We start from the raw sequence: 12,528 nt of genomic DNA, 5'->3' as shown, positions 1-12,528 counted from the left end.
AAAAATGTCCCCTTCATGTTCAGGATGTTGTACAATGTAATAATAAAAATAATAATAAATACAAAAACAGATATACACAAGTGATTTTAATGTTGTCATTGTTGAAATTTGTGTCAAATCTTACAGCAGGAACAAAACAAATAAAAAAAACTCAACCTTAACAAAAATAAGAACAATGTCACACCAGCTGTACTTGGGGAAGTGAACACAATAGTTTCAGTCCTAATAAAATGGTCTTAACAAGAACAAAATATAAACATCAGATGAAGGCATAACATATTTGTTTTTATTTCAATATGGTGGTGAGTGTAACAAAAACATGAAGCACATATGAGCTATGGAAGGAAATTTTGAATATAATCAATTGTTGTCCCTCTGAATTATATCATATGAGAACTGTATTTTGACTTTGGCACAATTAGACACTTTTAGACTACAGAGCTTCATTGGAAAGGAAAGGGACTACACCAATTTTGATCACAGCGTGGAGGGCGCCATCTGCTGGACATTACTTTTTTCTTTACAATATGTTCCAAATATAAGGCTACGTTCACACTGCAGGCCTTAATGCTCAATTCCAATTTTTTTTTTTTTTTGTTAAATCCGATTTTTTTGCTTTGCTGTTCAGATTTTCAAATATATTTGCGACTTTTTGTGATCTCTTGCATGAACTGCATTCATACAGCTAAAGAGTCCTGCACGCACAGTGGAGGATGCAATGCCGTCACAATCGAGCGTGCTCTGTGGTAAAAAAAAAAAAAAAAAAGACTACTCTACACATTATCATCCACCATGGTTATTTTTCTTCTTGCTTCTGCGTAGCAAGACGCAGAATAGTGACCTTTGTTGAGTATTATGGAAGTTAAGTTTAGGTCAGATGAATGCGACCTGGCCGTTAAGACACAGGTCGCCTTTAAAAAGATGAGATACGTAACGGATACAGGACCACATGGCCAAGTGGCCTGGGTCGCATTTGAAAAAAAATTAGATCTGTTGTTCAGACTGGCATGAAAAATCCGATACAGGTCGCATATAGGCAAAAAAAAAAATCAAAAAATCAAATTTGGGTCACTTCAGACTGCAGTGTGAACGTAACCAAAATCACCTTATTGAGGGACCATATAATATTATCCAATGATAGCTTTTAGTATTTTGGTCATGCATGCTTGAACTCTGAAAGCTCTCATTTGGTCACTGTATAAAAATAAACAGGTAGATTTAAAAGTCCATCATATCTTCCCCTCTTTTCTTCTTGTCTTGAGACTCTGTCCAGGCTTTGTTGATCGTTCTCTTCATATCATCATCTCCCTCGTCGTAAATCTTCTTCAACATGCTCATGAGACCATCGCTGGGGTCTGCATTCTCATCCATGGAAGGTTTGCTGTTGAGGCACAGTAGATTAAGTCTGTAGTTATATATATATATATATATAGATACATTTATGCTCCTCTCAGCTTTTAATAAACATAAATGCTATTATCAAAGAGGACATTTCCAATACTGTCATCGGAATCGGAACAACTCTAATTAAATTTAATCACATTTTCCCATGGTGAGGGGCGAAATTACACTAGTATCAATATGTGAGCATGGTTCTAACACTACATATTGCACAAAGCAATTGTGTGAGTAGAACCAATTAAGTCTATTAATGTTAGCTTGATTCCTGTCGTATATAGTACTAATTTGTATACAGATTTAATGAACTTGAAACAAAAAAAGTCAGGCTCATTGGAAAAGTCAGAATATACTGAAGGTGTGATGAAAACTTTACAACCAAATCCAGCTCTGATTGTTAGCTTTACTACCTTTCAAAGGCCTTACTTTGAGTTTAACCCACTTACCACCTTTTACCACCCTGTTTTAAAAAAAAAAATCTCTCACATGCGCAAAGCACAACTGATATCCACCATTACAAAGCAGGATGTAAATCTACTGTATTATTTTTTTTAAGTAATGTTTTTTTTTTCTCAGAAGCTGCTGAATTGTTGCAGCGGGAGATACCTTCCATTATTAGACACATAGAAAGCCTCGGGTACTGTGTTTTGGCTTTGCTAACCTTCTTTATGTTAAGATATGATCTAGTTTGGTTTAAAGGTCAAATAAAAAAGGAGTGGACCTAGAGCAGTTTTATCGTGTGTGATGATAGCTTATAATTTCTTTTTCTCTATGTGGCTCTCCCAAATTGCACTAAAAATGCTGCAAGTAATAAAAATCAAGTGACTTTTACAGTATGCTGGGCGCCTCTAGCGATCCCCAGCTGTGACGTCAGTGTGTCAAACATTCTCACAGCATCAGTGGGATTCAATACACCAAGGTTGCAAAGGCTTGTTTTCTCTGTTGTATAGCTTTAATAACGTGCCTTGTGGCTATACATATACAGTATTCAATAGAGTTTTAGAATATAGAATTCTATTGTTTTTCATCTTTTCTGCCTTGCCAATATTAATATTTCTCTCTCTTATGGTCGGGGTCAAAGCATGGATCATTGCAGTCCAAATTAGAAGGAGAGAGAAAGTGAAATACAAATACCTGCATAAGGTTAAACTGAATCAATTTTTTAAATTAAGCCTGAGAGAACTTCCCACATGTTGCATTTTAACAACAGTAACATAGTAATATAGTTTTGCCTTCATACGTAGTCTTTCAGGTATGTTTTCACAGCATGACATAGTTTAACCATTTTTCCATTGACTCATTTAAGGTTGCATTTTATATTAGAATATATATAAGAGACTATTCAGGAGCAGAAAAAGAAACCCAAGGAAGACTATGAGGTCAAGTTACACCAAGATACTCAATGTTCTTTATTCTGACCAGTTCCCTTCAGTTCTGAGGAATATAGACATGATGGTGATTTGTTTCAAAAACGATTTTTCTTCTTTTTCCCACAAAAAAGGCTGTTTCTCTGTCTGTTCTTTAAGGGGGGTAGCCATGTCTTGCTAAATTTGCAGTTCCTCCATACTACTTTCATGTTGGGCTACAAGAGTAAACGGTGTTCTCTGTGTTGTTGAAAGCTTGGAATATTGTTTTATAGCCTTACCCTACTTTTAACTACTCTGTTGCTTTATGACTGGTCTGATCCATGATCATTCTGCCAGATTTTGTTTACTTCTGCTGTCTTACAAACCTTTGACCCCTTTACAGAACATTAAAACAGCACTCAGTTATCTTTGAGCTGTGCTCCCCCTACAGGACCTTTTGAAAATAGCACTGCTGTAGGTTGAGCTGCTCAGCACCTCAGAGCTACAGCGCTCCCTCCAATGCAGCTGGAAGACACAGATCACAACCACATGTCTGAAGAGGTGGCTGGTATTTTACATGATCTAATGTAAAATAGTGCATTACAGCCTTTTTGTTGGGGAAAAAAACAACAAAAAACTTTTATGTAATTCTGCCTCTCAAATGACTTGTTTTTATAATTGCTCTCTTAAGATGATCCAGCTGTATGCTAAAAACCCATCCCTCTAAAGTCACAACAATAACATTAACAGGGATAGTGGGATAAGCAGGCATGGTACTTACAGATCCATAAAAAAATAAAATAAAAATAAAACATTGCCAGGTCTTCACCATTCTTCGTTCTTGTTTTTATTTCAGTAGTAAATGCCTGGTCTGAATTTACCCTTCATAGAGTACTGCCCTGATCCAGTTCAGGCTTTCTCTTCCTTTCTTTTCTTTCTTTGTTGGCTCCAACATGTATTAAACAACCAAGATAACAGAATATTTTTATAATCACCTGTGGGGTAGCACAGTGAGGCATGTGGCTACTGAAGCCGATGGCTTAATATTCGGCTGGAGTAAAGCCGTTTGTCGTACCGTGACAACAAAAACAGAACCACAAGACTGTTACTGGGGTCAGAGGCAATGAAAGCTGCATGTTTGGTCGTCTGATAGTAGGGGGAGACATGAGACCTTTCCATTTTCTCATCAATACTTGGATTAACCTCATAGGAATGTGGAGGAGGATTTATTAGGGTAACATTTTTGCTAAGTACTACCTTAAATAAAACCACAGAGGCGAACTCTGCCTAAAGCGTTTGGAGGCTCTATGTTTATTCAGGAGTATCAGATTAGAAGGATCTGAATACATATCTACCATCACAGATTCAGCCGGGCATTAACTGTGTGATTTTTTCAATCGTTGCATGCAGCTACACCTCACGATGTGTGTGCAGCATGAANGAACATTAAAACAGCACTCAGTTATCTTTGAGCTGTGCTCCCCCTACAGGACCTTTTGAAAATAGCACTGCTGTAGGTTGAGCTGCTCAGCACCTCAGAGCTACAGCGCTCCCTCCAATGCAGCTGGAAGACACAGATCACAACCACATGTCTGAAGAGGTGGCTGGTATTTTACATGATCTAATGTAAAATAGTGCATTACAGCCTTTTTGTTGGGGAAAAAAACAACAAAAAACTTTTATGTAATTCTGCCTCTCAAATGACTTGTTTTTATAATTGCTCTCTTAAGATGATCCAGCTGTATGCTAAAAACCCATCCCTCTAAAGTCACAACAATAACATTAACAGGGATAAGTAGGCATGGTACTTGCAGATCCATAAAAATAAAATAAAATAAATTGCCAGGTCTTCACCATTCTTCGTTCTTGTTTTTATTTCAGTAGTAAATGCCTGGTCTGAATTTACCCTTCATAGAGTACTGCCCTGATCCAGTTCAGGCTTTCTCTTCCTTTCTTTTCTTTCTTTGTTGGCTCCAACATGTATTAAACAACCAAGATAACAGAATATTTTTATAATCACCTGTGGGGTAGCACAGTGAGGCATGTGGCTACTGAAGCCGATGGCTTAATATTCGGCTGGAGTAAAGCCGTTTGTCGTACCGTGACAACAAAAACAGAACCACAAGACTGTTACTGGGGTCAGAGGCAATGAAAGCTGCATGTTTGGTCGTCTGATAGTAGGGGGAGACATGAGACCTTTCCATTTTCTCATCAATATTTGGATTACCCTCACAGGAACGTGGAGGAGGATTTATTAGGGTAACATTTTTGCTAAGTACTACCTTAAATAAAACCACAGAGGCGAACTCTGCCTAAAGCGTTTGGAGGCTCTATGTTTATTCAGGAGTATCAGATTAGAAGGATCTGAATACATATCTACCATCACAGATTCAGCCGGGCATTAACTGTGTGATTTTTTCAATCGTTGCATGCAGCTACACCTCACGATGTGTGTGCAGCATGAAGCTCTGATGCGCTCTTCCTGCTCACATTGTACGTCTAAAAACCACGTGGGACTCAGCTCCGCAGTGAGATGGAGCTGCTCGGACTCGTCTATCCGGAAGCCAAACAAATAGAAGGGGAATATGAAGCTGACTAGAGAGAACCGCGCTGTTTTGGCAATTTGGACAATTTTGTGCTGAAAGCCCTAAAAAGAAAAGGTGACGACATATTTGGACAAAGACATGGCTGAGCAAACGTGGCTACTACAGTCTGTCAATTTTACAGAAAGAACTCAATTTCACTCGCACCCCCGCCATGCTTCTGTGTTTTCATCTGAGAGGAAGAAGAGGAAGAATCCTTGTTTGTGCACCGAGCGATTTGCCCACGACGGTCGGGAGAATCAACGTTTGATTTTCTCCCGACCTCACGATTCCTGATCAGGAGGTGGTCGTGAGAGGCTGATCGTGCCTCGTTACACCTTGTACACTACACGATGCACGATTAGGCTGAAAGTCGGCCAAATCGAAAAATTCTCGCACAGTGTATGCCCGGCTTTACTTAGTTTTATTCTGAAAAGAGGTTTAAAGCCATTAACCTGTTTTACTACACAATTATATACCACCCTGTGTAGGTCTGTTGCATCAAATCCAAATAAAATCTGATGAAAGATTTTGATTGTAACTTATCGAAGTATGAATGAAAGCGGTATATTACTTTTATAAAACACCCTAATTCATATTGGTGTAAAACTCCATCAAGATTAATGAATGTTCCTCAAGTCTTCTGATACATTTAGAACTTACTCTTTCTCTTTTGACCGTTTCTCCACTGCTGTAAGACACTCCCACTTCTTTGCTGCCTGCTTTTTTAACATGATCAACACCATATCTGTTTTGACCTGAAAGAAAAACAACAACAACATACAAAAAACATATGTAGAAAAATAAAATAAAACTTTACAATAAACATTCCTGTTGATTCGACATGGGAGCAGATGAATGCCTCTAGATGAAATAAACTGATGTAAAGGCAGGTTTGTGTGTGCCTTAATTTATTAGACAGAAACCTTTAACCTCTGGCAGCTCTTTAAAGGGAGGAAAATAATAACACAGATGTAGTGAAATGATGGGAACCATTAATTGTTTTATCTAACTGAAAGCAAAAGAATTTTAAATTCTGTTTAAAAGATTAATTAAAAAAGGGTGCAAGAAGCTAATATCTGGCATTAAACTGGAAACATGTAATATCATTCTTCTAAAACGATAAGGGTTTAGATCTGAAGCGAGATGTTTAATATGTAGTTTACTGCATGATATCATCTAGATCAGAAACTAACTCCTTCAAGTCTTCATGTAGTGAAGATAATATGGCTTTAAAAAATCCCATCAAATTCAATTAATCTTGTTTTCCTCCCTTTGTTTTACAATAAAAATTCCATGCAATACTTTTGAAAACTATTGTTCATTTCAATCATCATGGGAGGTGATTTTCATTTAAAAGGCAAATAAATTCAAGCTGGGAAAAAGTTTGTTGTTTCACAGCAAACAATGAAAATATATCAAACCGAATGTTTGCAACTAGCGGTTTATCAGTTAAATACATATCTAAGAACAAAAAGGGAGGAAGTGAAGTCACTCTAAGTTAAGGAAGCCGAACATGTACATCAGTGTGGGGGAAAAAAAATAAAAAATCTGATTTTCCCAAAACAGAAAGTATGAAATCGATTTTATCAGTTAATCATCCAGCCCTACCTTCATGTATAGGACAACAGTTGGGAACTAATGCTTTAAGGAAAAAAACAGCTAAATTTGAATGTATGTAAGGCCAAATATTGCTAGTTTTACTCACCTTTTTGTAACTGTCTTTTTCATCTATTGGATGCAATAGGTTAAGAACAGTCATCTGGTGGTTTTTACCATTTAGGTCCTTTATCAGCACAGAAAATGACCTGCAAAAGAAAATAAAGAAACTTAATTTACCTTGTTAAATAAGAAATAAACATTCGAATAAACATTGACGCTGATCATCAAGTTACCTCTCTGTAAAGGATACATCTACATTTTCTGCCGATATTTTGTGCACTTCTTTCAAATCGAGGTAAATTTTCACAAATTTCTCAGACTGATCCCATGCTGCATCATGAAAACACAAAAACAGATGAATTTATGAAACATGTTTCCATGCTCTTTCATGCAGTTAACTAAAGCAATATTTCGAAGAGACGTACCATAGCTGGTGATCTTTACAGTGTACGCTGCTTTGGATGCTGTAGATGGTTCTGCCTCTCTCCTGGCCTGCTGCTCTTGCTGCTGTCGCTTGCTTACAAGTTCTTTCTCCACCTTTTTCTGTTCCTGCTTCAACAGATCCTGGACCCTTTTCCTTTCCGCTTTTTCCAGAAGAGAGCTTAACTCCTGCAAATCTGCTTCTAGCTGACTGATCTGTATCCAACATAGGAAGGAGTTTTTATATATTTACACAGCACAGAACCATCCTGCAAGTTACATTAAAGTTTGCCCGTCTCTATTGTAGAGAGAGCTAGCTTTGACATCACAATACACATGGTGTAACATGCTTAATAAAAATGCAAATCAAAAACCATTTCATTCATAGCACATTTAAAAGAGCAATTTGAATAGCCAAAGTTATGTACTGTAATAAAACAGGTGCACATTTAAATAAACGGGGACTATAACAGAAATATGAATAAAAAAAATAAAAAAAAAAACTAACAGAGAGAAAAGGCCTGACTAATTGTTCCTTGAAATCTGTTCCATAATTTTGGGCCCACAACTTAAAAAAATATATCTTTTCTTTTAGCTTCAGGCTAGTTGGTTGTTAGGTAAGCTGATCTAACTAAGCTGAAGTCAGCTGATCTAAGGGCCTACTGATAAAAAAAAAAAAAAAACAAGGTTAATATGTGCATCTGAGAAAACAGATCCAAACAGAAAGCCTGACAATAATTTCCTGAAGTGTTTTTTTTTTTTTTTTTTTGTGAGAGAGATGTTAACAAACAAATAGTCACTAAAGACTTTATTTCCAGTTTTTGGTTAGAATTACATTTAACGGTTTCTTATTCAGTGTTAGTTTATGAGCATTATCTTTATATTATAACTTAGGTACAACTCCTTAGCTGCCTATTAGCATGGCTTCCAGAAAAAGCAATCCAATTCACATATCATCAATATCTAGCGGTGCTTTTGATACGAAATTGATCCAAACAATCCAAATCTAAGCAGTGAGTTTTAGACTTTAATAATCATGTGACTTTCTTATCGTTGCCATGGCAGATAGAAACTGCGCCCAAAGGCTACGCGCTGGTAACAGCTGGAACGTTCTAGCAAACTCCAGTGAAAGCTAAACGCTAAGCTAGCATCAAATACAACAACGCAAACCACCGATAAATAAACAATTATTTTATCGTCATATTTCCGAAGGAAACGTACGATATAAATACGATCACACAACTGTTTACGCAATACATTATACCTTAAATGAAATGCTATCTATAAACCAGAACTGAACTGCTGCCACGAAAGTCGAATACATTCATATGAATGCATTTTATCTGATTGTTTTCTGTTCGTATGTTGAACCGGGAAGCTCACCTGTTCCTTTAGATCCATTATGGTCTTCTAATTCTCAGCTGTTCCTAGATGAAAGCTTTATTTCTGCAGCTCTGTCTGCTGCTACGGTCCTACTTTGCCTCTATCGCTGCAATGTGGGCTCAGCCAATGGAGGACGGCTTCATCTTCTTCTTTTCTATTATGGCGGATCGCCAGCAACTTAATTGTGCATACTGCCACCTACTGCACATGATTGTGTAGCAACACTACTTTACATCAAATTCTTTTTTTTTTTTATTTTGTATTCTGTAGATACATAAATAATGCTTTCCTTAATCTGTGAATATCCTTTATAATTCCTTTATTTCCCAAAATTCCTTTAAGACTCCATTCTTTGCCTGTCCTTCCAACCATCCTTCTCAATTTCTCCCTTTCATGTTCATACGTTTTACAGTTCATCAGTAGGTGTTCTACATTTTCTTTTTCTCCACATCCTTCACGTTTATCATTATTTTCCCCTTCCTATTAAATATAATTTTTTTCTATTTGCAAATTGTGCATGCATTATCCCATGTGCTTTTATGCTGTGTCTGTGCATTAGCCTTTTAAAAATGTTTTATTCGCCTTGTTTTTTTCCTAAAATTAAATGCATTATATTTCAGCATATTACTTTTTCAGATGAGACACTACAAAAACGACAGCGTCATCCACTTAATAAAGACTTGCTACATTGACATTTCGCAGTGAATAACTTTTATTTAATCACTTTCTATTTACTGTACTATTTTCTAATGTTAGACACAATGTCGATGGCTAATTAAGTAAATCTAATTTAACGCTTCATACTATACTATGGGATTTTTATTTTCTTGGTTAGTACATCCACTGACTGTGAAATTATTTGTGAAAGGTCCTCCCCCAGCCGGCAAAATGCTACAAATGTAGGCATTTTATGGCACGTCTCCGTGGGAGTAGGGAGTACCAATATGGCGGCCGGTGGCTTCACTTTTTTCAGACAATTAGCAGTCCAGTGAATATATAGAGATCAGTGGTTAACACCCTGAACATATTAAAGGTATCACTGGCTAAAGATGTAAAAATACATTTAAATAAAATACATCCAATGTTGTTATTCATTAGATCATTCCAAAGGAACACATACAAGATCCGAAAAATTATCCAATAATTAGCATAGAGATAGACGCCATGCTCAAAGGTTTCTTCATATTTTTTCTGTATATTTCAAACTTTTTTGCACCAAGTTCGGGTACAGGTGTTGTAGAACAGACATGAAATGGTGACTACAAATAAAATAGAATAAAGAACAAGATACAAGTAAAGAAAAATACAAAGAACAGAGGAAAGTAAGAAAAGAAGGCAGGTAGACAAATGGAGAGACAAAAACACAGAGGGAGTGGAGGCAAGGCAAGATTAAAACATAAAGCACACAAAGGAAACACGCGAGGCAGGACACAAATTAGGGCTCCTTCCTGACATCCAGCAGTATTTGGACAGCATTTATCATGGCTACTACTGAGGCACCGCCGTTTATTTGTCTTTACCGATAGGATTGAGCCAGAGACAAGAGAGATAGCAAAAACATGAAGAACCTAAAAAGGAAGAAATCAAAGAAAAATAAAGATAAATTGGGAGGGGTGTGTGAGGAAAGTCATAAGAAAGAAAATAATGTGAAAGGGAAGTGAGGCTAGGTGAGGAGGAACTTTTGGGAAAAGGTAAACATTAAGACAAAGGGAGAGGAAAAGACAAGTCGTTCTCCAGACCCTGAAAACACCACGACCAGATTCCACAAGTTATTGGATTTTTAGGAGCTATGTAATCAGCCAAATAACATGCTGGTATTCAGACCTGACATGACTGATATTTACCATGACATTGTTTTGTTTCTTTAATGTAGCTGCATTGGTTTCCACAAGAGCTCATAAATACAAGGTTTTTATGGCCGTAACCTTGTTTTGATGTCGCCTAACTCTTACGCTAGTTAATTTTAGCTTCTCAGTAGACAGAGGTGCATCTCTTTGCTCAAGACTCTACATTTTTATTATTACATTGTTATGTATAATTACCTTTCCTACCCCCAATATATTTAATTAGGGCTTGCCTGTCTCATACTTTGAACCTAGATTGACATAACTGTTTTTGAAAGATTATCATTGGCCTCTTTCCTCCCAGTTTTTAATTAGGGTATGGATAACTTTTAATTCTTTGTCGGCTAAGATTTCATTGCTTGACAGAAACCAAAATGTTCACTTGTCTTGTGGAACATTTTCCCAAAAGAAATGGCGGCATTCCTCGACACTAAAGCATTTAGAAGCTTCATATTGCTTCAACGTGGAATTAATTTGTTCAACAAAATACTTATTAGTGTGAACATTTTGCATTCTATTTTAGCCCATATTGCAATATTCCAAGTAAAAAAAGTTCAAATTTGAACCTAAAGCCATATTTTAACCAATTTACCCAACTTTGTTTGGAATCTAGGAGTATTTCAGCTCTTAAACAAATCTGAAGTCTGTGGTTCTTGCACTGTAGAATTTTTTTAATCAGAAAATATTAAGCTCATATAAGCAAGTATTTACTAAGAGCTGACTTTATTTAAATTTTAGCCTTTTGAAATCAATATTACAACAATTAGATAATGTTTTTGTAGGACTATGACATTCTATGTGTGGATTATTTCATAAATGAAATAAAGCAATCAATGAAGGGTCACTTACATCAAGATTTATTATTTTTATGTGTACAGTCCATGAAAACTTCAATTTCTTCTCCTTAGGAATAACATTGTCTTTTTTCTTTTATTTCCAGCGGCAAACAAATGTTGATTTATGTGCAGCAAACAGAACATGTCCAGAAGTTTGAAAACATCCTCCATCCTGTCAAAGCGCAACGATATTAATAACACTATTTTCTAAAGAGCCCAACACGACCACTGTCACCACCTCGCCCTCAGGATTCCTGACATCTGATTGTGGTCAGCTAGGTGCCTGAAGACGATACGACTCAACCTCCACTTTCTCTTCACTCCCCGAGGTCTGGACGTCAACACACATCTGTTGCGTATCCTAACAGGACAGCTGTCTCTGGGTAGTGCTGCAATCTCCTTGTCAGCTATTTCCTGCAAACAAAGTACAATATAATAAGAAATAGCTCAATTGTTATTTTCAATAAAGAAATAGCTCAGATCAACTCAAAAAATTAACTTAATGCATTCTGAAATTAACCTTATGCACACCCTTTTTTATTCAGCATATTTAGCTATTTAATCAGTACTGAGCTCTACCTGAAGTTCTTTGGGCAGGATGGTGTTCTTCCGCAGTGCGTTTATACGTATCCTCTCGTGAGCATACTCAAAGGCCATCTGTCTTCTCTTGACATCCCTCAGCATCCTCCAGTCAACGTAGTAACTTCTCACCTGGGCCACTGCATTCCAGCAACTCCCCAGTGCCTGCTCATCATCAGTAAAATACAATTAACCCTAATTTTGTAACTAACAGCCATGGTCACTTCCAAATTGCATAAAAAAACAAACAAAACAAAAATCAGTGATCTCTATTCACTAGAATTCGAATAGCCCGAAAACAAAATAAGCCACCGGCCACCATATTGGTACTCCCCAACTTCAACGGGGATGCGCCATAAAAATGCCAACATGTGTAGCATTTGACTGCAAAAACAAGCAATTTTCTGGCTGTGGGAAGACGTTCCACAGGTAATTTCACAGTCAGTGGATGTACTAGCCAAAAAACTCCATATATATG

General features: G+C 36.9%; 2 protein-coding genes across 2 annotated transcripts; both read right to left on the bottom strand.

Annotated features, from left to right (window-relative positions):
• Positions 1-80: 80 nt before the first annotated feature.
• On the bottom strand, positions 81-8,917 carry cacybp (calcyclin binding protein). Its single transcript, XM_015373238.1, has 6 exons — positions 8,792-8,917; positions 7,414-7,624; positions 7,222-7,318; positions 7,035-7,134; positions 5,990-6,084; positions 81-1,381 (listed from the first exon to the last, which is right to left on the bottom strand). The coding sequence occupies exons 1-6, from the start codon at positions 8,807-8,809 to the stop codon at positions 1,219-1,221; spliced, it is 684 nt and encodes a 227-aa protein (XP_015228724.1). The 5' UTR covers positions 8,810-8,917; the 3' UTR covers positions 81-1,218.
• Positions 8,918-11,568: 2,651 nt separating this feature from the next.
• On the bottom strand, positions 11,569-12,233 carry mrps14 (mitochondrial ribosomal protein S14; the record flags this gene model as incomplete). The annotated part of the gene is made up of 2 exons (XM_015373226.1): positions 11,569-11,885; positions 12,051-12,233. Coding segments are annotated over 2 exons (366 nt in total), but the record flags the coding sequence as incomplete, so codon positions are not given.
• Between the last annotated feature and the right edge of the window lie 295 nt (positions 12,234-12,528).

This window comes from Cyprinodon variegatus, unplaced genomic scaffold (genome assembly GCF_000732505.1).
Source record: "Cyprinodon variegatus isolate N-32 unplaced genomic scaffold, C_variegatus-1.0 Scaffold83, whole genome shotgun sequence".
NCBI lineage: Eukaryota > Metazoa > Chordata > Actinopteri > Cyprinodontiformes > Cyprinodontidae > Cyprinodon > Cyprinodon variegatus.
This window is presented reverse-complemented; position numbering and strand designations above follow the sequence as displayed.

What these genes read in the sequence shown, in the direction of transcription:
- cacybp (XM_015373238.1), bottom strand. An exon ending in TGTAAAGATCACCAGCTATG is followed by an intron (nt 7,319 to 7,413) that starts GTACGTCTCTTC and finishes TTCATGATGCAG; the next exon opens with CATGGGATCAGTCTGAGAAA. An exon ending in AAAAAGACAGTTACAAAAAG is followed by an intron (nt 6,085 to 7,034) that starts GTGAGTAAAACT and finishes TTTTTCTTTCAG; the next exon opens with GTCAAAACAGATATGGTGTT.